Source organism: Procambarus clarkii, chromosome 44 (assembly GCF_040958095.1).
Source record: "Procambarus clarkii isolate CNS0578487 chromosome 44, FALCON_Pclarkii_2.0, whole genome shotgun sequence".
NCBI lineage: Eukaryota > Metazoa > Arthropoda > Malacostraca > Decapoda > Cambaridae > Procambarus > Procambarus clarkii.
Window position 1 is genome coordinate 9,474,542 of NC_091193.1, and position 27,345 is coordinate 9,501,886.

General features: G+C 42.9%; 1 protein-coding gene across 1 annotated transcript in view; it reads left to right on the forward strand.

The window, feature by feature from the left end:
- LOC123752912 (homeobox protein HOX3) overlaps positions 1-25,473 on the forward strand; it is a 174,507-nt gene extending 149,034 nt beyond the window's left edge. Inside the window, exons 5-7 of the mRNA XM_069300637.1 lie at positions 16,676-16,828; positions 18,205-18,279; positions 22,360-25,473. Coding sequence (XP_069156738.1) covers positions 16,676-16,828; positions 18,205-18,279; positions 22,360-22,908 — 777 coding nt within the window. The 3' untranslated portion in view covers positions 22,909-25,473. The remainder of the gene's footprint in view (positions 1-16,675; positions 16,829-18,204; positions 18,280-22,359) is intronic.
- The last annotated feature ends 1,872 nt before the right edge of the window (positions 25,474-27,345 follow it).

The window sequence follows — 27,345 nt, forward strand, 5'->3', positions numbered from 1 at the left end:
GCTTTTTATCCATCGTCAATCAACTAAAAATAATAACTTTCATCATTTCTTAACTAAACTTATTCCCCAGTCATCAGAAAATAACCGTGTTCTTCATGTTTCATTGTCATTTCTTATCTAAAAATTATCCGCCAATCATCAGAAAAAGTCATGTTCATCATGTTTTGGCTTTTGCTCAACTAAAAGTATTCATCGGTCAACTAAAAATAGTTACTTCATCGTGTTTCCTTGTCATTTCTTAACTGAAATATCACTTCTCTCATCTGAAAATAGTCATGTGTAGTCTCTTTCCAACACTGTTCTTAACTAAAACAGCCTTTCGCTTAGCTAAAAATTGTCAAAGGAATCTTTTCAGCACTGTTCATAACTAACTTTATCCATCGTCAAGTCAGAAAATATAGTCAAAGATATCTATCATCGTCGTTCTTAACTGACATTTATACTTTGTGGAGCACTAAAATAGTCAAATGTAGCTTTTTCAGCACTTTCGTAAAAATTATATGTCGTCAAGTACGAAAAAAATAGTCAAAGGTGCTCTCCGTTACACCAAAGTTACTCTTCGATAAATCAAAGACGCTCTTCAATACATCAAGGACTTACTCAAAGATACCAAAGTTACACTCTAAGACATCCTTCGAGACATCAAAGACTTCCTTAAGACTTCAATGGGACTCTTCCATTCATCAAAGACATTCTCTAAGCCCTCAAAGTTATTCTCAGCACAATCAAAAGTTATTCCGAGACAACAAAAGTTATTCTCAGAACAATCAAAAGTTATTCCAAGACAACAAAAGTCATTCTCAGAGCTATCAAAATTATTCTCGGAGTCATCAAAAGGTATTCTCTAACTCACTTTGGTCATTAAAGTTAATTTCTATGTTATAAAAGTTTGTCTCAGAGACATCTAAAGTTAATCTTAGAGTTATCAAATGTAATCTCTAACTCTCTTTTGCTCGTCAAAGTTGATCTCAGAGTTAGCAAAGGTAATCTCTAACTCACTCTCGTTCATCAAAGTTGTTTCAAAGACATCAAAGTTATTCAAAGAGCTAACAAAAGTTATTCTCAGAGTCACCTTCGTTCTTCAGAGAAACTTTCCAAAACATCTTTATTCATCAAAGTTATTCTCAGAGGCATAAAAGTCATTCTCAGAGCTATCAAACTTGTTCTCAAAGTCATCTAACTTATTCACAGAGTCATCAAAGTTAATCTAAGACATCATTTTTCATCAAAGATATTCTCTCTAAACCATCAATGTTCTTCTCTAAGACATAAAAGTTATTCTCAGAGTCACCTTCGTTCGTCAGAGAAACTTTCAAAACATCTTTGTTCATCAAACTTGTTTTCAAAGTCATCAAAAGTTAATCTAAGACATCTTCTTTCATCAAAGTTATTTTCAGAGCCATCTAAAGTTATTATGTAAGACATAAGTTATTCTCAGAGTCATCAAATGTTATTCTCGAAGTCATCAAAGTTATTTTCAGACATCTAAAGTTAATTTCTATGTTATAAAGTTATTCTCAGAGACATCTAAAGTTAATCTTGGTCATCAAAGTTGTTCTCTAAACATCAATGTTGTTCTCCAAGACATCAAAGATGTTCTCAAAATCATAAAAGTTATTCCCAGAGCTATCAAAGTTAATCTCAGAGTTATCCAAAGATATTCTCATGTCCACAAAAGTTATTCCAAGAGACGTCAAAGTTGTTTCAAAGACATCAAAGTTAATCTCAGAGTTATCCAAAGACATTCTCAGAGACATCTAAAGTTATTCTCTAAGACATCAAAGTTGTTCTAAGAGTTATCAAAAGTTATTCTCAGTCATGATATGTTATTCTCTAACTCACTTCCATTCATCAAAGACATTCTCTAAGTCCTGAAAGTTATTCTCTAAGACAACAAAGTCTTTCTCAGAGCTACCAAAGATGTTCTCTAAATCATAAAAGTTAATCTTAACTTACCTTCGTTCATTAGAGAAACTTTCCAATCCATATTCGTTTGACCGGAGTTATTCTCAGAGTCATCAAAGCGATCTCTAATTCATCTTCGTTCTCCAAAGTTGTTCTCTAAGACACCTTCATTCATCAAAGAAACTCTCCTTCTTCCATCATGTTATTCTTTAAGACATCTTCAGTCATAAAATTTTCTCTCCAAAATGTAACTAGTTCAGCTTTTCATACCAAACCTGCATTTCTGTTAAAACATATTTTCTTAGTTGCTTTACCCTAAAACTGTTCTCTGAACTACACTGTTCAAACCTACGTAACCTATCCTCTCCACCCAATGTTACTTAGTTAACGTAACGTTCCTAAACCTAGCTTTACCTATCCTAACATACCTTACCTTACCTTCCCTATCTTACCTAACTTTACCTATCCTAACATAACTTACCTTACCTTCCCTAACTTAACCTAACTTTACCTATCCTAACTTAACTTGCCTTTCATAACCTAACTTTACCTATCCTAACATAACTTACCTTACCTTCCCTATCTTACCTAACTTTACCTATCCTAACATAACTTACCTTACCTTCCCTAACTTAACCTAACTTTACCTATCCTAACTTAACTTACCTTTCATAACCTAACTTTACCTAACATAACTTACCTTACCTTCCCTAACTTAACCTAACTTTACCTATCCTAACTTAACTTCCCTATCTTACCTAACTTTACCTATCCTAACATAACTTACCTTACCTTCCCTAACTTAACCTAACTTTACCTATCCTAACTTAACTTACCTTTCATAACCTAACTTTACCTAACATAACTTACCTTACCTTCCCTAACTTAACCTAACTTTACCTATCCTAACTTAACTTGCCTTTCATAACTTAACTTTACCTATCCTAACATAACTTACCTTACCTTCCCTATCTTACCTAACTTTACCTATCCTAACATAACTTACCTTACCTTCCCTAACTTAACCTAACTTTACCTATCCTAACTTATCTTACCTTTCATAACCTAACTTTACCTAACATAACTTACCTTACCTTCCCTAACTTAACCTAACTTTACCTATCCTAACTTAACTTACCTAACTTATTCTGCTTAACATAACTTACATTACCTTCCCTATCTTACCTAACTTTACCTATCCTATCCTAACCTAACTTGTCTTACCTAACTTAATCTTACTTTCCCAAACTGATGTATCCTAACTTATCTAGTCCAACCAGACATGATCTAACTTAAGTATTCCTTCTTGTCTTTGTGTTTCGTCAATCATTGTCTCATATTCATTTACTCATTTCATTAGATAATTTCTCAAATGGTCACTTATGCATTTCAAGTGCTATTTGTTAGAGATTGGATATTTAAGCATTTCAAAGAATTTTTGTTATATATGGGAACTCACTCGTTTCAAGGGATAATTTCTCAAATGGACGTTTTTGCATTTCAAGTGTTATTTGTTTAAGATTGGGTATTTAACCATTTCAAAGGATTTTTGTTATATATGGGAACTCACTCGTTTCAAGGGCTAATTTCTCAAATGGTCATTTTTTGCAGATCAAGGGTTATTTGTTAAAGTTCATCAAGTTGCCCATAAGTTGTATTTATTATGTTTGTTACCATATGTTCTTATTCCCCCACCCCTTAACCTAACCTCTTGTAATCTTAGTGTATTTAGTAGGTTCTATCTTATGTTCTTATTCCCCAACCCTTTAACCTAACCTTTCAGATGTAGTTTGTTGAATATATTATCCTTTTCCTAACCTTTCAGATGTAGTTTTGTTTCTCCTTTTGTATATTTTTACCCAAACCCACCATCCCACTTAACCTTCTTTCCTTCTTTACTTTGTTTTCACATATAAGTTCATTCTTTATCATAGTAATAATAAAAATTACAATAGTAAAGAATCAGATCTACTAAGACTTGAAATTGAGAAACAAGAGCACAAGGGAGTGAGAGCATTAAGGAAGAGCAAGGAGTAAGAGAGAGGGGGGGCGGAAGAAAATGGGACCAAAGAAGAGAGAATGAGAGAGAGTGTGGGCATGGGAGCACTAAGACTTGAATTGAGAAAAAGAAAAACTAAGTGAATGAGAATGAGGGTGTGAGAATGGGAGCAATAAGACTTGAATTTGAGAAACAAGAGAGCATTTGAGCAAATGAGGGAGAGAGAGGGGGAGGAAGATCATGGGAGCACTAAGACTTGAATTTGAGAAAAAGAAAAACTAAGTGAATGAGAGTGAGGGTGTGAGAATGGGAGCATTAAGACTTGAATTTGAGAAACAAGAGAGCATTTGAGCAAATGAGGGAGAGAGAGGGGGAGGAAGAGAGAGAATAAGGGAGAGAGATAGAAAAGGAGGGTTAGAAGGAGTAGGAGAATCAAAGTAAAGAAGGAAAGATGGTTAAGTGGGATGGTGGGTTTGGGTAAAAATATACAAAAGGAGAAACAAAACTACATCTGAAAGGTTAGGAAAAGGATAATATATTCAACAAACTACATCTGAAAGGTTAGGTTAAAGGGTTGGGGAATAAGAACATAAGATAGAACCTACTAATACACTAAGATTACAAGAGGTTAGGTTAAGGGGTGGGGGAATAAGAACATATGGTAACAAACATAATAAATACAACTTATGGGCAACTTGATGAACTTTAACAAATAACCCTTGATCTGCAAAAAATGACCATTTGAGAAATTAGCCCTTGAAACGAGTGAGTTCCCATATATAACAAAAATCCTTTGAAATGGTTAAATACCCAATCTTAAACAAATAACACTTGAAATGCAAAAACGTCCATTTGAGAAATTATCCCTTGAAACGAGTGAGTTCCCATATATAACAAAAATTCTTTGAAATGCTTAAATATCCAATCTCTAACAAATAGCACTTGAAATGCATAAGTGACCATTTGAGAAATTATCTAATGAAATGAGTAAATGAATATGAGACAATGATTGACGAAACACAAAGACAAGAAGGAATACTTAAGTTAGATCATGTCTGGTTGGACTAGATAAGTTAGGATACATCAGTTTGGGAAAGTAAGATTAAGTTAGGTAAGACAAGTTAGGTTAGGATAGGATAGGTAAAGTTAGGTAAGATAGGGAAGGTAATGTAAGTTATGTTAAGCAGAATAAGTTAGGTAAGTTAAGTTAGGATAGGTAAAGTTAGGTTAAGTTAGGGAAGGTAAGGTAAGTTATGTTAGGTAAAGTTAGGTTATGAAAGGTAAGTTAAGTTAGGATAGGTAAAGTTAGGTTAAGTTAGGGAAGGTAAGGTAAGTTATGTTAGGATAGGTAAAGTTAGGTAAGATAGGGAAGGTAAGGTAAGTTATGTTAGGATAGGTAAAGTTAAGTTATGAAAGGCAAGTTAAGTTAGGATAGGTAAAGTTAGGTTAAGTTAGGGAAGGTAAGGTAAGTTATGTTAGGTAAAGTTAGGTTATGAAAGGTAAGTTAAGTTAGGATAGGTAAAGTTAGGTTAAGTTAGGGAAGGTAAGGTAAGTTATGTTAGGATAGGTAAAGTTAGGTAAGATAGGGAAGTTAAGTTAGGATAGGTAAAGTTAGGTTAAGTTAGGGAAGGTAAGGTAAGTTATGTTAGGTAAAGTTAGGTTATGAAAGGTAAGTTAAGTTAGGATAGGTAAAGTTAGGTTAAGTTAGGGAAGGTAAGGTAAGTTATGTTAGGATAGGTAAAGTTAGGTAAGATAGGGAAGGTAAGGTAAGTTATGTTAGGATAGGTAAAGTTAGGTTATGAAAGGCAAGTTAAGTTAGGATAGGTAAAGTTAGGTTAAGTTAGGGAAGGTAAGGTAAGTTATGTTAGGATAGGTAAAGTTAGGTAAGATAGGGAAGGTAAGGTAAGGTATGTTAGGATAGGTAAAGCTAGGTTTAGGAACGTTACGTTAACTAAGTAACATTGGGTGGAGAGGATAGGTTACGTAGGTTTGAACAGTGTAGTTCAGAGAACAGTTTTAGGGTAAAGCAACTAAGAAAATATGTTTTAACAGAAATGCAGGTTTGGTATGAAAAGCTGAACTAGTTACATTTTGGAGAGAAAATTTTATGACTGAAGATGTCTTAAAGAATAACATGATGGAAGAAGGAGAGTTTCTTTGATGAATGAAGGTGTCTTAGAGAACAACTTTGGAGAACGAAGATGAATTAGAGATCGCTTTGATGACTCTGAGAATAACTCCGGTCAAACGAATATGGATTGGAAAGTTTCTCTAATGAACGAAGGTAAGTTAAGATTAACTTTTATGATTTAGAGAACATCTTTGGTAGCTCTGAGAAAGACTTTGTTGTCTTAGAGAATAACTTTCAGGACTTAGAGAATGTCTTTGATGAATGGAAGTGAGTTAGAGAATAACATATCATGACTGAGAATAACTTTTGATAACTCTTAGAACAACTTTGATGTCTTAGAGAATAACTTTAGATGTCTCTGAGAATGTCTTTGGATAACTCTGAGATTAACTTTGATGTCTTTGAAACAACTTTGACGTCTCTTGGAATAACTTTTGTGGACATGAGAATATCTTTGGATAACTCTGAGATTAACTTTGATAGCTCTGGGAATAACTTTTATGATTTTGAGAACATCTTTGATGTCTTGGAGAACAACATTGATGTTTAGAGAACAACTTTGATGACCAAGATTAACTTTAGATGTCTCTGAGAATAACTTTATAACATAGAAATTAACTTTAGATGTCTGAAAATAACTTTGATGACTTCGAGAATAACATTTGATGACTCTGAGAATAACTTATGTCTTACATAATAACTTTAGATGGCTCTGAAAATAACTTTGATGAAAGAAGATGTCTTAGATTAACTTTTGATGACTTTGAAAACAAGTTTGATGAACAAAGATGTTTTGAAAGTTTCTCTGACGAACGAAGGTGACTCTGAGAATAACTTTTATGTCTTAGAGAAGAACATTGATGGTTTAGAGAGAATATCTTTGATGAAAAATGATGTCTTAGATTAACTTTGATGACTCTGTGAATAAGTTAGATGACTTTGAGAACAAGTTTGATAGCTCTGAGAATGACTTTTATGCCTCTGAGAATAACTTTGATGAATAAAGATGTTTTGGAAAGTTTCTCTGAAGAACGAAGGTGACTCTGAGAATAACTTTTGTTAGCTCTTTGAATAACTTTGATGTCTTTGAAACAACTTTGATGAACGAGAGTGAGTTAGAGATTACCTTTGCTAACTCTGAGATCAACTTTGACGAGCAAAAGAGAGTTAGAGATTACATTTGATAACTCTAAGATTAACTTTAGATGTCTCTGAGACAAACTTTTATAACATAGAAATTAACTTTAATGACCAAAGTGAGTTAGAGAATACCTTTTGATGACTCCGAGAATAATTTTGATAGCTCTGAGAATGACTTTTGTTGTCTTGGAATAACTTTTGATTGTTCTGAGAATAACTTTTGTTGTCTCGGAATAACTTTTGATTGTGCTGAGAATAACTTTGAGGGCTTAGAGAATGTCTTTGATGAATGGAAGAGTCCCATTGAAGTCTTAAGGAAGTCTTTGATGTCTCGAAGGATGTCTTAGAGTGTAACTTTGGTATCTTTGAGTAAGTCCTTGATGTATTGAAGAGCGTCTTTGATTTATCGAAGAGTAACTTTGGTGTAACGGAGAGCACCTTTGACTATTTTTTTCGTACTTGACGACATATAATTTTTACGAAAGTGCTGAAAAAGCTACATTTGACTATTTTAGTGCTCCACAAAGTATAAATGTCAGTTAAGAACGACGATGATAGATATCTTTGACTATATTTTCTGACTTGACGATGGATAAAGTTAGTTATGAACAGTGCTGAAAAGATTCCTTTGACAATTTTTAGCTAAGCGAAAGGCTGTTTTAGTTAAGAACAGTGTTGGAAAGAGACTACACATGACTATTTTCAGATGAGAGAAGTGATATTTCAGTTAAGAAATGACAAGGAAACACGATGAAGTAACTATTTTTAGTTGACCGATGAATACTTTTAGTTGAGCAAAAGCCAAAACATGATGAACATGACTTTTTCTGATGATTGGCGGATAATTTTTAGATAAGAAATGACAATGAAACATGAAGAACACGGTTATTTTCTGATGACTGGGGAATAAGTTTAGTTAAGAAATGATGAAAGTTATTATTTTTAGTTGATTGACGATGGATAAAAAGCTAGTTATGAACAGTTTTGGAAAGTTTCCTTTGACAATTTTTTCTTGATGAAACATAGCGGCTGTTAAGAAAGTGCTGAAAGAAGTTTCCTTTGACAATTTTTAGCTAAGAGAAAGGTTGTTTTAGTTAAGAACAGTGTTGGACGAGGCTATTTCTGACTATTTTTTGGTTGATTGTATAATAAGTTAGTTGAGAAATGAGGAAAGTGACTATGTTTCAGTTGATTGGCGAAAGATTTTTAGTTAAGAAGTTACAAGAAAGGTTTGTCTTTGTAAATTTGGAACTGAATGAAGTGTAGATTTGTTTAAGAACATGGCTGGTAGAACTATTAAGTTGACTACGAGAATTACTTTGACATAGTTTTTGCAAATAAAAACTTGGTGACTAAAATTGTTGAGGAAACTGTATTGCTGATGCTAATATTTGACAAAGAACTAGTTAGTGAATGGAAGAAACGAATTGGTTAAAAGAAACAAAGAACATAAAAAATTGAGGTTAAGTAGGGGAATGAACACAGTGAACATACAGTGAACACAGAAAACATGTAAGAAAAAGTTGATGAATACAGTGAACATGCTGGGAATATGAACTTACAGAGAACATGAAAACATGATAAGGAGAATAGGGAATACAAAGAATGAACAATGGACTTGTGAAGAACATGGAGAATAAGACAAAGAATGTAGAAAACATGTAAGTGAAGGTGAAAAACGAAGTGATCTTGTGAGGAACATGAACTTGTAGAGGAACATGAATATTGACAAAGAACACAAATATGGAAGTTAGCATGAATATTGAGTATAAAAGTTGTAAAGAGAACATGTGATGAACATGAAAACATAGAAAATATGACTAGACTTTGTAGAGAACATAATGAGACTAAGAGAAAGATTACAGAAAAAATGGAGATACTTGTGAAAATATGAACTGAATGGGACTGTGAACATTTGTAGAACATGGAGTGAACACGGATGAGAATACGAAGAACACAGTGAATATAGAGAAAATATGCAAATACAGGGGGACAAGAGTTGAAACTTGATAACTGAACTGGTTTTTATTTACTATGTCTGAAATATAACTGTTTAAAATTTCAGGGGGATTGGACTGCTAGTAGCGAAATGTGGTCTCTGTTCATTTTTAGGTATAAATTGGACTCTGATGAAATATGAGCTAAATACTGACTCTGACGAATTTTGCTCTCAAAGTAGACTCTGGCGAATTTGAGCATAAACTGGACTCTGATGAAAATTGCTAGAAAACTGGACTCTGATGAATTTCGATCAAGAACTGGACTCTGATGAATTTTGCTATTAAAGTAGACTCTGGCGAATTTGAGCATAAACTGGACTCTGATGAAATATGAGCTTAAAACTGTCTCTGACTAATTTTGCTCTCAAAGTAGGCTCTGGCGAATTTGAGCATAAACTGGACTCTGCCGAAAATTGGGTATAAAATGATCTCTGTCAAGTTTTAACAGATTACAGGACACTGATGAAATTTGCTCTCAAAGTAGACTCTGGCGAATTTCTGTTGATAATTGGACTCTGATGAAATATGAGCTGAATACTGTCTCTGACTAATTTTGCTCTCAAAGTAGACTCTGTTCATTTTTAGGTATAAAATGGTCTCTGATGAAATATGAGCTAAGTACTGTCTCTGACTAATTTTGCTGACAAAGTGGACTCTGGCGAATTTGAGCATAAACTGGACTCTGATGAAATATGAGCTTAAAACTGTCTCTGACTAATTTTGCTCTCAAAGTAGACTCTGGCGAATTTCGGTATAAACTGGTCTCTGATGAAATATGAGCTTAAAACTGGGCTCTGTTCAATTTTGGTCTTTACAGGTGAAATAGCCGTAAATGGATATAAAACTAAATGTTATGGATAAGTGGTCTGTTTTCCTTAACAAAACATCTAAGACAATATTCTCTGAAAATGGTCCTTTTACAAATTCGGTCATAAACATATAAATAAACTTCTATGATTATTTGAAACTCTGAAAATAGTTGTAAGGAAATAGGAGGAGGAGAGAGAGAGAGAGGAGGGACGGTAGAGATATTATGGAGATAAGATATGATAAGAGCCGTCTGGCTGTCAGGGCGTAAAGTAAATAAAGGTGACGCGACAGATTGCGAGGTAAGGGGGGAGGGAGGGGGGTGTGATGTACGAAACCCTGAAAACAATGACTTACACAGGTGATTTTCTAAATTTATATGAATAACTAAGGCTTACATAGACGATTTTGTAAGTTGAAAACATGTAAAACATGTCCGTAGAGTTCTCCTGGAAGCCCTAAAGAGCTACATACGTTATTTGAATTTCTCCCATAAGGCCTTAACAAACTTCTAAGTCTCGGAAATTATTTTTCTTATAAGAACTTTAGCAAACTCGTATGACATTATTTTTCATTATAAGAATTCCCTAATTCCAAATCTGTAACTCCCCAAATTCGCCTGAAAACCCCCAAGCGCTACACGGGATATTGGACCTGAAAAAAAATATCACCTGTGGCGCTTACACCCCACAGGGGTCCTCGGCCAGAAAAAAAATATCCCCTGTAGCGCTTACACCCTACTACTATCCCCCCACGCTACAACACTCAACATATCCCCCCACGCTACAACACTCAACATATCCCCCACGCTACAACACTGGACATATCCCCCCACGCTACCACACTCAACAAATCATCAGCGTTTGCATCCTCTCGTTCTTAAGTGAATTTTTCCTTTATTGTCTTCCAGGAAATTTTCATTTGTTGTTTATGACAAGAAATCCCAAAGTTTTGTCTCCCATGGTGGGGGCCCTTAAGGTGGTCTCTCCCATGGTGGGGGCCCCTAAAGGTGGTCTCTCCCATGGTGGGGGGCCCCTTAAGGTGGTCTCTCCCATGGTGGGGGCCCTGAAGGTGGTCTCTCCCATGGTGGGGGCCCTGAAGGTGGTCTCTCCCATGGTGGGGGCCCCTTAAGGTGGTTTCTCCCATGGTGGGGGCCCCTTAAGGTGGTCTCTCCTATGGTGGGGGCCCCTTAAGGTGGTCTCTCCCATGGTGGGGGCCCCTTAAGGTGGTCTCTCCCATGGTAAGGGGCCCCCTTAAGGTGGTATCTCCCATGGTAAGGGGCCCCCTTAAGGTGGTCTCTCCCATGGTAAGGGGCCCCCTTAAGGTGGTCTCTCCCATGGTGGGGGGCCCCTTAAGGTGGTCTCTCCCATGGTGCAGATGGGGACACAGTCTACATCACTACGTCACCACCCCCACCACAACCACCACTCCCACCACACACTCCACAACTACCACAACCACCACACCCTCACATCACCTTCACTCCCCCCCCCTCCGCGGTGGTCGCTTGACACCACACAGCTGCCACCACCACCACCCCACCACACATGCGCCGCCCCCGCCCCCCTTCGGAAAGCCTACACCATAAACATCTTTAACAGCGTCTTCAATTGAAGAAGAAACAGCAGCTAAAGTTATATATAGGCGGACTGAAGCAACGGGGATGATCTGGGCGTTGTTACAGTCCTTGTGTCTCACACACACACACGCACACGCACACACACACACACACACACACACACACACACACACACACACACACACACACACACACACACACACACACACACACACACACACACCATGCGGCCCCAGCATGGGGCCCGTACCAAGTCAAACACAAGACGAAGCTGGAAAAAGTTCAGAGGTATGCCACTAGACTAGTCCCAGAAATAAGAGGTATGAGTTACGAGGAAAGGCTGCGAGAAATGCACCTTACTACACTGGAAGACAGAAGAGTAAGGGGAGACATGATCTCTACCTACAAAATCCTCAGAGGAATTGACAGGGTAGACAAGGATAAACTATTCAACACTGGTGGGACGCGAACAAGGGGACACAGGTGGAAACTGAGTACCCACATGAGCCACAGAGACGTTAGAAGGAACTTTTTCAGTGTCAGAGTAGTTAGTAAATGGAATGCACTAGGCAGTGATGTGGTGGAGGCTGACTCCATACACAGTTTCAAATGTAGATATGATAGAGCCCAATAGGCTCAGGAATCTGTACACCAGTTGATTGACAGTTGAGAAGCGGGACCAAAGAGCCAAAGCTCAACCCCCGCAATCACAATTACGTGAGTACTACACAAACACTATACACACACACTTCCTGGGTGTGTGTGTGTTTTATGTGTGTTTGTATGTGGAAAAAATCCGCTGATTGACAGTCAAGAGCCGGGCCCAAAGACCCAGAGCTCAACCCCCTGCCCCCCCCCCAAAACAAGCACAACTAGGTGAGTACACACACACACACACACACACACACACACACACACACACACACACACACACACACACACACACACACACACACACACACACACACACACGGCGATGTATATATAGCCATGTACCTGAAGGAGATGTTTATATACTCCTCCGCCTCCCCATTAAGCAGTTAACCTGTGCAGTTAACCGAGGTTGGAAGGGGGTAGTTAAGATGAGCAGTTAGGCTGTGATTTCGCGCGGCGGAGGTCGACCAGGGAGATCAACTTTATTAGCCTCGAGGATTAATTTAATGGCGTCTCTCACCCCTCTCCACCGCCCCCCCCCCACCTCCCACGCTCCCCCCCCCCCCTTCCTCCCTCCACATCCCCCCCCCCTCATCCCCCCTCCCCCTCCTCTATATCCCCCCCCCCCCGGGGCAGCCCAACTTTTAGAGCCTTGCTCTTTGCTCGGGATAATTACTAAAGTTTATCCTAGAAATTACAGAGGGTTTTAGGGGGGGCGACTTGAGAGGTTTTTTGATTATCCTGAGGAGCTGAATCTGGCGACACTTGGTGGTGGTGTTGGTGGTATACCTCACACCTGCTGCACCACACACACCTGCTGGACCACACACCTGCTGGACCTCACACCTGCTGCACCACACACACCTGCTGCACCACACACACCTGCTGGACCTCACACCTGCTGGACCTCACACCTGCTGGACCTCACACCTGCTCGACCTCATATCTGCTGGACCTCATATCTGCTGGACCTCATATCTGCTGGACCTCACACACCTGCTGGACCACACACCTGCTGCACCACACACACCTGCTGGACCTCATATCTGCTGGACCTCATATCTGCTGGACCTCATATCTGCTGGACCTCATACGTGCTGCACCACACACCTGCTGCACCTCACACACTTGCTGCACCTCACACACCTGCTGCACCTCACACCTACTAGACCTCATCTGCTGGACCTACTATCTCCTGCACCTCACACACCTGCTGCACCTCACACACCTGCTGCACCTCACACACCTGCTGCACCTCACACCTGCTGGACCTCATATCTGCTGCACCACACAGCTGCTGCACCTCATTCCTCTCATTACACACACACTAATACACACACACACGTACGTGTGTGTGTGTGTGTGTGTGTGTGTATGTGTGTGTGTGTGTGTGTGTGTGTGTGTGTGTGTGTGTGTGTGTGTGTGTGTGTGTGTGTGTGTGTGTGTGTGTGTTTGTGAAAAATGTAGTTAGTAACAGTTGATTGGACAGTTGAGAAGCGGGCCGAAAGAGTAGACCTCAACCCCCGCAAGCACAACTAGGTGAATACACACACACACACACACACACACACACACACACACACACACACACACACACACACACACACACACACACACACACACACACACACACATACACACACACACACACACACACACACGTACGTGTGTGTGTGTATTAGTGTGTGTGTAATGAGAGGAATGAGGTGCAGCAGCTGTGTGGTGCAGCAGATATGAGGTCCAGCAGGTGTGGAGGCTGGTCCAGTATGTGATGTGGTGGAGGCTGACTCCTACCTTGAGGCTACCTTGAGGTGCTTCCGGGGCATTAGTGTCCCCGCGGCCCGGTCGTCGACCAGGCCTCCTGGTTGCTGGACTGATCAACTCCATACACAATTTCAAATGTAGATATGATAGAGCCCAGTAGGCTCAGGAATCTGTACACCAGTTGATTGACAGTTGAGAGGCGGGACCAAAGAGCCAGAGCTCAACCCCCGCAAGCACAACTAGGTGAGTACACACTCAGCAGCACAGCAACTTGGAGCGAGTCTGCAGCCCTAAACGGTGACTTCCTCAGGGAGGAAGAGAAAGTGTTCTGAGTTAATTTACTGGTCTTAATCTCTCGGCGTTTTTTCTTCATTAGCCAAACACTGTTAAGTCACGCGTTCTGAGGCATCCTGCATGTATATATGTATGTTGTGTGTGTGTGTGTGTGTGTGTGTGTGTGTGTGTGTGTGTGTGTGTGTGTGTGTGTGTGTGTGTGTGTGTGTGTGTGCAACTTACCAAACACGATACAAGAAATATCAACTTAACCCATCACAACATCTTAAGCCTGGCACAAAGAGAGAGAGAGTATCCCTTCCCTCCCTCCCTCCCTCTCTCCTTCTGTCTCCCTCCCTCCCTCCCTCTCTCCTTACCCCTCCCTCCCTCCCTCTCTCCTTCCCTCTCCCTCCCTCCCTCCTCAGACTTCCTGTAGAAGAGAGTCAACAAAAATCATTATCATCTGAGACACGTAAAAGAGGCGAGCAACTTGAGGGGGTGGGGGGAGGGGGCGAGCTACTGTGGGGGGCTCCGGGAAGTGCATTAGATCTCCACCTTCCGTTATAACTTAGTCCCCCTGATGGGCCGACACGTTTTTTGTCTTCAACTCCTTCTGCTCTATTTTTTTTATCATTTTTATTTTTTTTAGTTAGGCGTGTTTGTGGGTGTAAATTTTATCTCCCAAGAGGTGAGGGTAATTTGCTTCAACGTTCCCGTCTCTTCCACATCCTTTTCCAGCTCCTCTTCCTTTCCTGGACTCATTATAGAGGACTTTTATAAGATTGATTCTCGGCTTAGTGTAGTGTAGTTAATTCTCGGCTTAGTGTAGTGTAGTTAATTCTCGGCTTAGCGTAGTGTAGTTAATTCTCGGCTTTTTGTTGTAATATAAATTATATTTCTGTCATTCGTGATCGATCATATGAGCTTCCAGGGCCACCAGGTGGCACAGGTCTTATGTTACTCTTATGGACGTAGAGGTAGTCATAAGTGGGGCCTGACAGCTGAGTGGACAGCGCTCGGCATTCTTGTTCCTACGATTCCGGGTTCGATCCTCGGTGGAGGTGGAAACAAATGGGCACTGTTTCTTTCATCCTGATTACCTAGCAGTAAATAGGTACCTGGGAGTTAGACAGCTGCTACGGGCTACTTTCTGGGGAAGAGGGTGTGTGTGTGTAATAAAAAGGAGGCCTGGTCGAGGACCGGGCCGCCGTGACGCTAAACCACGAAATCATCTCAAGATAACCTCAAGATAAGTCGTTTGATCTCTTCAAGGAAACTGCTTTATAACACCTAGAGGGAGATGAGCCTAGCTCCCCCCCCCCAGGGTGTGTAGGTAGTCGTGCTCCACCTGGCTCACCTGGTGGTCACGGTGCTCACCTGGTGGTCACGGTGCTCACCTGGTGGTCACGGTGCTCACCTGGTGGTCATGGTGCTCACCTGGTGGTCATGGTGCTCACCTGGTGGTCACGGTGCTCACCTGGTGGTCACGGTGCTCACCTGGTGGTCACGGTGCTCACCTGGTGGTCATGGTGCTCACCTGGTGGTCACGGTGCTCACCTGGTGGTCATGGTGCTCACCTGGTGGTCACGGTGCTCACCTGGTGGTCACGGTGCTCACCTGGTGGTCACGGTGCTCACCTGGTGGTCATGGTGCTCACCTGGTGGTCATGGTGCTCACCTGGTGGTCACGGTGCTCACCTGGTGGTCACGGTGCTCACCTGGTGGTCACGGTGCTCACCTGGTGGTCACGGTGCTCACCTGGTGGTCACGGTGCTCACCTGGTGGTCACGGTGCTCACCTGGTGGTCACGGTGCTCACCTGGTGGTCACGGTGCTCACCAGGGCGTGAGGAGAGGCACACCAGGCACCGCCTCACAACCTTCCCGTGGAAGAAACCAGCTATAAAAACCTGTAACAAGCAAGCTAATGACTCGCAATTTAATGAAACACAATTTCAACGTTCCCTGTATGAACAAACTCTACATGTGATAGGTATTATGGCGTACATTTAATTGGATTACATATGTGTTAATTACGTGTGTGTGTGTTTTCGGCTGATATGTTTCTAGGGTGATCAGGTCTCACTCACGGGAGTATATCTCTCTATCAATCTCTTTCTCAAGGCTCTAATTAATAATCTTCAACGGTTGGCTTCTTAACGTATTCAAATTGTCAGAAAACGTCTAGTCCAGGATGATAATACTGCCTTATGTCGCTATTGCTCAAGCTGTAAAGTGACTGGTATTACATTGGCAGACATGTTTATATAGATATATTTCTCTCCAGTCATGATAAAAATGTTACTATTACAACACATTCATGTTGCCACCTGCCATCATTTACCTGCCATATAGCTGCCAGAAGCAGCAGCAGCATCCAGCGAGCCCCCGACTGACACACACACACTCTCTCTCTTGTCCCGCAGGTGAAGATCTGGTTCCAGAACCGACGCACCAAGTGGAAGAAACAGGACGGCATCACCAACGCTGAGGCCAACGAGCACAAGAACGCCGCCACGGGCAAAAATAAGCGAGGCACGGCTTCGACCCCCACCACGCCCGGTGCAGACCACGCCAAGGTAAAGCTCAAGGGAGAGGGAGAGAGAGAGAGAGAGAGAGAGAGAGAGAGAGAGAGAGAGAGAGAGAGCAGGCCATCAGAGGGGAGAGGAGAGGGGTGTAAGATGATTAAAGTGATGTTGACGTGGAATAATGAACCTCCCCTTCAACGATCTCTTCCCACTCCCCCACTCCCCCCTCTCGATACTGTGGAGGGAACAGTGGAGGGATGAGGAGGGAGTGAGACATGAGTGTCTCACTCCTTTGGGATGGGTGAGAGGTGGAGGGTGGGATGGGTGAGAGTGCAACAGCGGGTGGAGGGTGATGTGGAGTTCGACTCGAGGGGTGGGGGGAGGAGGGGGGGGAATTACAGGAAGGACAGAGTGAAGAATAATAAGATTGAGTGCAGAATGTTATGATCATGGTGTTGGAGAGAGTCAAAAGATTCTAGGGTCCCAGTCACTGCCACTGATCGAGTGAAAACTTAGCGTGAAAGCCAGAGTGAAGAGTTGAGAGTGAAGAATTAAGTATACACAGTTGCGAGTGAAAGATTGGTTGTAAAGGGGATAAATAAATTTGAGGCTAAAGGAATTGAATAAAATAAAATTTACATCAAAGAATTACAAGTTCCAGAGTTGTAGCAGAGTGAAAGATTGGGAGTACTTTAATGTTCTCACCTGTTTGTAGCTTACAAGGCCGAGCTTCAGATCCTAAGCCCCAGCCGTCCAACCACGGGCAGTTTACTGCTGGGATTCTCTATAATGTCACCTATCACACTAAGGCAGAGTCAGCCTCTATAATCTGCTCGTTTGATGGTCAGTTATTTACGTCTCTCGCCGTGTTCTTCACCCGTGTTTGTGGCTCTAGTGTGTGTCTAGAGTGAGGAGCTGAGAGTGAGGAGCCGAGAGTGAGGAGCCGAGAGTGGGGAGCTGAGAGTGAGGAGCCGAGAGTGTGGAGCCGAGAGTGTGGAGCCGAGAGTGTGGAGCCGAGAGTGAGGAGCCGAGAGTGGGGAGCTGAGAGTGAGGAGCTGAGAATGTGGAGCCGAGAGTGTGGAGCCGAGAGTGTGGAGCCGAGAGTGTGGAGCCGAGAGTGTGGATCCGAGAGTGAGAAGATAAAAGGGAGAAACTGAGAGTGAAGGGTTGAGAGCAAGCGATTGATTGATTGATTGTGGAAAACTGCCTCGTGATTGAATACAATTGACTCCGTTATATGAGCCTGGTGAGTGAAGTGTTAGGCGCCTTTGAGTGAATAAATGCACGCAGAGTGAACACTCACCAGTCCAGTATAGGCTAATGCTAAAAAAAACCCACCCTACTCACGAGTGAATGTTTGTGATTAATCTGAAGCATTAAATGTCGTCCTTGAGGTGAGATGTCGCTCACTCTGGGTTTGTTTACAGAGTGCGGTGACGGAGGGCGCCGTCAACCCCCCCACCGGCAGCGACGCCGGCAGCGCCCCCACCAGCCCCTCTCAGGTATAACGTCACCTCACACTCCTTCCTCACAGTCTCTCTCCTCACTTGTGACCTCAGCTCTGCACCCTTAACCAAACCCACACACTCATCGCTTCATTCTTAATGCCCCATCCTCACTCATCTCTCTCTCCCTTCACACTCATGAATCTCTGACCTCTAAGCTTGGGAGCCAGCTTACCCCTGTATTCCCCCCCCCATTTTGATTGTCCCAAAATGGGACTTTCAACCCATTCGGCATAATCACCCATGGCATATCACCCATCATGCCGTAATGGGTATCTATCCCAACCTTCTTTTCGGCTGGTCATCCACCGGACCGTCTCAGGGAAGCACCCCATCGAGCCTTTAATCCACCCATTCCAACCATGACTAACCCCTCCACTCAGGTACCCCATCTCTCAAACCCATACCCCCCCCCCCCCCCCACACACTCATTTGATTGATTGTTGCCACCGGAGGCCGCTAGTTTATTGTGCACCCCATACCCATCCTGTGAGCGGTAGCGCAAAAAGCATTACAGAGGGCACAAAAGGTCTTTATCAGACCTCATCTTAGATTATTACATAAACAATTTCATCTATCCTTCACACCTTATAGTTACAATGTCAGCTAGTTACAGAGAAAGTGCTATTTCAAGAGCTATATATTTACAGTAAGTCATTATACATTAATGGTAGGTCTTATCGCTAATACTTATGAGTTGACCAATGGGGATAGTCATAGGGTAGCTTCTGTTTATTATTAGTCCTCACAATACACTACTTGTTTCTGAATCTCATATGTCGTTCATGTACTGGAAGCGAAATATGGATACAGTGCAAGGATTTCAGGTAATTTATCCATGGTAATAAGATAGGTTGCCATATCATACAGAGTGAGCTTAGATTTATCTCTAAAAGGCTCAATTTTACTACAATCCAAGATATAGTGTTTGAGTGTGTGTCCCTGTCTTTGTCCACACACTTTACACTTTACTTCATCTAGATCCCTATACAAGCCGAACTGCCAGAGATACTTGTAGCCAAGTCTTATACGAACTGTGACAACATCTGTTAGTCTACTGACTTTGTTACTTGCCCCATACACATGTTTTACTTCACACATTTCATTGTGATGAACAATGGACCTGCTAGTTCCAGTTTGCACTGTTCTACTTTCTTCAAATTCATCCAGGAGTTCTCGTCTAATGACACTTTTAAGGGACCTATTTGATAACTCAAGATTCCGTTCAATACTGTCTTTATTTACTGCAGCCTTAGCAAGGGCGTCAACTTTTTCATGTTCCTGCATGCCAATGTGAGAAGGAATCCACAACATTTTTATATTTACCCTCTTGCTAAGTATTCTTACATATCTACGTCTAGCTTCCAAGACAAGCACATAAAGACTCCACATCCTGCCTTCCCATCCCTAGCTACTGACTCATCACAATATACATGTAGAGTGTTTTCTGTACGTAATTTTCTAATTATACAATCATATGTTGCCCTCAGCTCTCCTATTTCATACATACTTTTTTATTTTGCAAGGGAATAATTACTACAGCTACATTACAATCCTCCCATGGTGGTGTGAATTGTCTCTTAGGTACAGCAATACACTCTGTAATAACATCATACTTTATAACATTACAGCATAAGGTACTCATATATATATGCTCTCCTTATCATACATTGTTCATTACTTCCCACCTTTTGAAGTGAGAGGATCAATTCATTAGCCAGTCTCGACCCACTGGACAGGTCATGAACAACTGAACTATAGCACTATCTATGCCAGAGGATATTCAAGATGTTCTTGATATAATTCAAATTGTCAATATAAGGGCAGAAGACAAGTTTAGTGATGTCAAAGGAAACATATTGACTGACCGAGCCCCCATTACAAATATTTGTGGCTTCCTGACCATAAAGTTACCGCCGCGGTCGCGGGTAGGAGACCGGATGTATCCGGTATACAAGCCTCACTAGATATTAGTTCATATAAGCTAATAACTTACCGATATAAACAGAACTTCCTAATGTTACATATGCAATTAATGCAATTGAAATTTTTAAAATGTGATTATATATGTATCATGGTGTCAATTTTTAATGTAATTTTTGTCACTGATATGCGGGCTCTGAATTATGCTTCGTCTTGATGCAAAGCCCAATACCTTACGCCATACTGATGCTCTGTCCACAGATCATTCTCTCAAACCATATGCACTGATGGTTCCCTACACCACCCCACGGGAGCAGCTGCAAGTGCACGCAAAAAGGAACGCAAACCTATCCATAGGCAGAATGTTGTTGATGACGTTTTTAAAGTAATTAGCATGATAGATACTCATGATTATGTACAGGAGATGATTCATAAGAAGAACAAAGTCCCCTGTGTGATAATGTATTCCAAGGAACAATTTGAAGATTTCAAACATTTGTGTGCTGTAGGAAAGGAAAATCCTAATGTCATCGGTGTTGACAGGACTATCAATCTTGGCCCTTGTTATTTAACAACAATTGTGTACAAGAATGCTACTGTAATGACAAAAGAAACCTCAAACAACCCTATATTCCTCGGGCCCATGTATTTACACTGCGATGGTGAATACGAGACTTATCATTTTTCTACCACCTAAGAGGCAAACTCGCAGACTGTATTAATAACTCAAGCGTAATGATTGGTAGTGATCAGGAAGTCGCTTTAAGAAAGGCACTTATGAAGTCAACATTGTTATTGTGCACTTAAAGGAAAATGTTTGGCACTATTTAACTGATGATATTGGTTGAACAAACACGGAGAGGATTTGTATCAAAAAGATTTTTTTTTTATAAAAGTGGACTAGTAAGAAGTGTTTGTGAGGATCAGTTTGAAAGGGGAATCATCAATCTCATGTTACTTTTACAAATACCCAAAGTTCAAAGATTATTTTGATAGCCGTTTGAAATCTTCTCTATGGAATTATGTGTGTGTACCTCACGCAAAAGCCAAAATGGCTAAGTTATGGACTAATAATAATTGTGCGTCACTAAACCAGAGAAGGAAATTATATATTATCACCAAATTTAAATAAGTACATTGTTTCTAAGGAAGTTTGGGACCAAAAAAACTAAAGCTGAAAAGAGCGAGATTACTTATGGTGTATCAAGAAAACCTTATACTGAAAATACTAAAATATGCGCCTAAGACAAAATATTTTCAATCTCAAAAATCAGCCTGTGGAGGTTCACTCTCCTTCACTCAGAAATGTACCATCCTGGGTCTTGGCATAAGAAAAGTCAAGAACAAGATGCGAGATAGACGAAAGAGTCGTTCGTTGTTGTTATAGATTCAGCTACTCGGAACAAGTTCCAAGTAGCACGGGCTATGGTGAGCCCGTAAAGAGTCGTTGGTAAACCCGAGTGTGAAGAGGAGCTGGGAGTCGTGACAGGAAGGGATCTAATGGCTTGACAAATTAGTGAAGACATGTCCGGATATGGCTTAAGGAAACAGGATTGATATGTGGAGGTGTTTGTTATCAAACTCAAATGTTATCTTGAACGTTTATCGTGCTCTGGAGAGACCCCACTAGCGAGACCCCAGTTGTGGGACCCCACTACCGAGACCCCAGTTGTGGGACCCCACTAGCGAGACCCCACTATAGTGACACCAAACAACCACCTTAAGCAAACTTCAGGTATTACAGTACTGAAACAAACACACACACACACACACACACACACACACATATAGCAATATAGCCACTCTATTATTAACATTATTTTGTTTGTTTTTGACTTCCTACTGAGAGGGTGTACGCGTTGTTTAAGAATATTAATGTCATTATTTGTTTGTCTTTGCAACCACAAATGTTCCTAAATATCCAGACCCCATGAATGGGTCCACGTGTCGACACTACCAACCCCAGTACAGTGACTGGGTAAGCTCGCCCCCTTGAGGGGAACCCATGCAGAATAATTAAGGGGAAACCAATTAGGCTCTCACAGGTTGACCATAACTACTCTTCACAGGTTGTTACTGGTGGGTCATTTAGCGGCTGATGACTCGTAGCGTTTCCGACGATCATTTGTTGATTCACTTTGTTTTCCTTTCCAGTTGAGTAACGGAGCTACGAGCGACCTGTCGAGCAGCGACGAGACATCACGTGGGGAGGCGGCCCTGGGCCCCTCCCCACGGCCGGACCTGCCTCAGGACACCCTCCCCGACCACACCCCCGGCAAGCCGGACCCCATCACCACACCCACCGCCATCACCTTCAACGACCACATTGTCATCAAGGAGGTCGTCCCGACGACCGTCAGCCTCAACTACAAAAGCCTAACAGCGACGACGCCGAGGCCCCCTGTCGGCGCCCTCATCAAACCCATACCGACCCACTCCCCACCCAAGGCACTGCTAGGCACCACTATGAACAAAGCCCACACTGTGAGTGGTGCCGCTACCTCCCCGCCCCAGCCCCTCCTCCCCAGAGGCTCCCCGACCACTGTTCCCCTGGGAATGTTCACTGTGAACAGTTCTTCATCTCACCCCGCCTCGCCCCCCACCACCACCACAGAGAGAACGCTCCCACAGGAAACGCCACAGCGGGACAAAGTACTAGAAAATGGGAAGCTGCGCAGTGAGGGTGAAGAGATATCGTCCTGATGAACACCTTCCGCCAGTCGTCGCTGTTGACACACTCAGTTATGCTCTAAGTGAAGATATCCTCCGTCACTGTCCTTCCTTTGACACCCTGGCCTCCTCCAGTCGCAATTAGATGCTGTGTGGCTGTGGTGGGGCCTGGCTGTGGTGAGGCCTGGCTGTGGTGGGGCCTGGCTGTGGTGAGGCCTGGCTGTGGTGAGGCCTGGCTGTGGTGAGGCCTGGCTGTGGTGAGGCCTGGCTGTGGTGGGGCCTGGCTGTGGTGAGGCCTGGCTGTGGTGGGGCCTGGCTGTGGTGAGGCCTGGCTGTGGTGAGGCCTGGCTGTGGTGAGGCCTGGCTGTGGTGAGGCCTGGCTGTGGTGGGGCCTGGCTGTGGTGAGGCCTGGCTGTGGTGGGCCTGACAGTGGTGAGGCCTGGCTGTGGTGAGGCCTGGCTGTGGTGAGGCCTGGCTGTGGTGGGCCTGACTGAAGACATAACTAGATCAGGACCTGGATACTGGCGGGTTAACATAAGGCCGAATGTCAAAATAAAGTGTAATTGAATACCAATACACGACCCTGGAACCCCTGGTGAGGGCGGTACAAGGTCGTCCCTGTGGTGGTAATGAAGGAGAAGAAGAAAGATGATGATGATAATGATGTAGGCGTCATCATCTCGTGGCTTTGTCCTTATCTTTCTTATCTTGAATGTTTCCTTGATTTCCCTAGAGAGAGAGAGAGAGCATCAAGAACGTTGTTTATATTTGTTTAGTGTGGCCAAGCGACCGTAGCGGCACCTCACTCACCGTCGGGGCAAGAGAGGAACAACAGACCTCCAAGGCTGAAGGGGTTCAGTCAATTAGTTAATCAGGTGACTGGAGTCTCTCGTTGTTAAGAACGCCATACGACAAGTAATCAACGGAGCAGTTAACGCTTATGTAACAATGTTACTGTAAATCTCCTCAAATTTAATATTGGTATTTACATCAAGGGGGTGAATGTCGTACGGAAATTGGCGAGTCAAATCAAAAAGTCTCAGTGAAATCAAATGACCCCAAAATAACTCATAAACTCTTATGAACGTAAGAGAACAGCGATCATGCCAGGGAGAGTTAGGGAGAGAAGTCCTGCCTGTGGGGGGAGAAGTCCTGCCTTTGTGGGGGAATAAGTCCTGCCTGTGGGGGATAAGTCCTGCCTGTGGGGGGATAAGTCCTGTCTGTGGGGGAAGGAAAATCACAAAGCATTGTAGCCTTTCCAGGATGTTGTTACTTTACGCTGTTTGATCACAGAATTTCTACGCGTCCGGGGGTGTAAGGAAAGGCGGAGCTGGGGTGACGGAGGTGCAGGAGTGAGCGGGGCCCCTCCCTTGCTCCACTCATCACAGTGAACGAAGCAGTAAACCAATTCATGTCGATTGTTTATCGCCAGAACAATCGCGATAGTTTTAGAGACTGGTGAAGACATGTAATCAAAGCAAAAATAAACCTTCGGGCAGTTAAAAACGTACAAATGTGAGGGCGAGACCTGTGTGGTTCACTAATGTAATTGTTCCATCTGATGTAAACTCCTCTTGTTTACCCTTTGTTTGATTGTGGCGTTGTGACGTCATCGGCAGTTGCCCATTACTAGTCTGTTGGTTAGTCTAACGTGTCCAAGATATCTTCCAAAAGAAATAAAAGAAATTATATATATAATATATATATATAATCACAATTTTGTTTTTCTAATGTAAAGATAAATGGATTCTGAATTAAATTTACAATCAGCAACTGCCGGAGACTTGCAGCAAATTGGCGTTCGTGTAGAGCCCATAGCATGGAGGAGGTGACGTCACACTTGTAAATATCCGAGTCAACCAATCAGTGAAGAGAACGACAGTGACGTCCCGCCGAATCCGCAGCAATCCGTTCTCACGAACGCGAGAAGACGCACAGTCTGCCTGTGAGTGTATGTCGTCGGGGTGTTTTGTTATATACGAGTGGTTGCCGGGCGGCAAGTCGCTTCTAGTCTATGTTTCCAGATTTTTTTTTATACGAATCGAACGGTGATTGATTTCTTTGTTGTCAACCACAACCCGGTTGTTCTCGAGGGGTTATACACGGTGTACCTTATAAGAGAGACATTTATTTATAAGCTGGCAAAAAAGTTGTACGAAGACATCCTATATAATACACAGTTATTTCCATCATTCTGATTGGCCAAGACAGAATAGTCTCCCTACACGACACCGGAGACTATTCAGAGAACTTAAAAGAGACGTCACGTTGGAAGATGTCGTCTCAGCCAGGTATATATATATACTTCAGACGAAGTCTCGGTGTCCCTCTGACATCACATGCGTTCTCCTGAAGTCGTGGACTCCCTGCTCACACAGGGGGGGTCTCTGGTGGCATCATTGGAATTTCTGTGATGTCCGGTGGGTGCTCTGATGTCAGTTGGGTGCGCGTGACGTCGCGGTGTGGCTGGGGCCGCTGTTGTGAGCCAAGAGGAGAGCTGTGTCCTGGAGGGAGGCGGGTGATCTGTCACTCTTCCAGCTGTCTACCATGTTTGTACATTATGATGGCAGATGGTATTAATAAAACACATTGAAAATGTATAGTGTTTCATTTGTTGAAGTCCCTAAATTGTTAGTTACACACACACACACACACACACACACACACACACACACACACACACACACACACACACACACACACACACACACACATACAGCATACACCTCTTGTAAACTATTTGAAAGACTAAACAAAAAGAATTCATCGATCATTCAGAACATGAATTTTGCTTCCAAGAAACAAGAACAACAACTCGACAAAAGGAAACTCTTGCTTGACCAACTAACCATAAGAGTTGCATGAGAAGTTGACAACAGTTAAACAGGTGCGAGAGAGAGAGCTGGACAGACTGCATTTTTCCGGGACTGTTCAATGAACGTTCAATGTTCAGAAGTTCAACAACAGCAAGATGTTGGAAACCTCTGTTCGTAATAGCAAACTTTTTTGAACACTTCCGACCATTGCTCTCAGACAAGTAAAGCAATACCCCCCTTATATAATCCCCCTTATATAACCCCCCCTTATATAACCCCCCCTTATATAACCCCCCCTTATATAACCCCCCCTTATATAACCCCCCCTTATATAACCCCCCTTATATAACCCCCCTTATATAACCCCCCCTTATATAACCCCCCCTTATTTAACCCCCCTTATATAACCCCCCTTATATAACCCCCCCCCTTATATAACCCCCCCTTATATAACCCCCCAAAGACAGCTCATCAAATGTATATAAAAAGTAATAATAATAATAAAATAAAGTTGGTGTGAGCACCAAGGGGGGCGAGTGTGAGCACCAAGGGGGGCGAGTGTGAGCGCCAAGGGGGGCGAGTGTGAGCGCCAAGGTGGCGAGTGTGAGCGCCAAGGGGGCGAGTGTGAGCGCCAAGGGGGGCGAGTGTGAGCACCAAGGGGGGCGAGTGTGAGCACCAAGGGGGCGAGTGTGAGCACCAAGGGGGGCGAGTGTGAGCGCCAAGGGGGGCGAGTGTGAGCACCAAGGGGGGAGAGTGTGAGCACCAAGGGTGGCGAGTGTGAGCACCAAGGGGGGGCGAGTGTGAGCACCAAGGGGGGCGAGTGTGAGCGCCAAGGGTGGCGAGTGTGAGCACCAAGGGGGGCGAGTGTGAGCACCAAGGGGGGCGAGTGTGAGCGCCAAGGGGGGCGAGTGTGAGCACCAAGGGGGGAGAGTGTGAGCACCAAGGGTGGCGAGTGTGAGCACCAAGGGGGGCGAGTGTGAGCACCAAGGGGGGCGAGTGTGAGCGCCAAGGGTGGCGAGTGTGAGCACCAAGGGGGGCGAGTGTGAGCACCAAGGGTGGCGAGTGTGAGCACCAAGGGGCGAGTATGAGCACCAAGGGGCGAGTATGAGCACCAAGGGTGGCGAGTGTGAGCACCAAGGGGCGAGTATGAGCACCAAGGGGCGAGTATGAGCACCAAGGGTGGCGAGTGTGAGCACCAAGGGGCGAGTATGAGCACCAAGGGGCGAGTATGAGCACCAAGGGGGGCGAGTGTGAGCACCAAGGGGCGAGTATGAGCACCAAGGGGCGAGTATGAGCACCAAGGGTGGCGAGTGTGAGCACCAAGGGGCGAGTATGAGCACCAAGGGGCGAGTATGAGCACCAAGGGGGGCGAGTATGAGCGCCAAGGGGGCGAGTGTGAGCGCCAAGGGGGGCAGTGTGCAAAAGTTTGCTACTTTCTGAAACATAAGCGATAGGATAAGAATTTTATTTCAATAAATTATTGTGTATTTTTCGATTGCAATTCAAGTCTTCTTACAATTTTATATTCAATAAATGACTGAGCTTCTGTTTTTATTAATGTTTATTCCTGAGTTACGAAAATTTTGTTTTGTTTTTGAGCTATAAAAATCCTACAACATTTTCTTGTTTTTATTAATGTTTGTTTTTATTAATG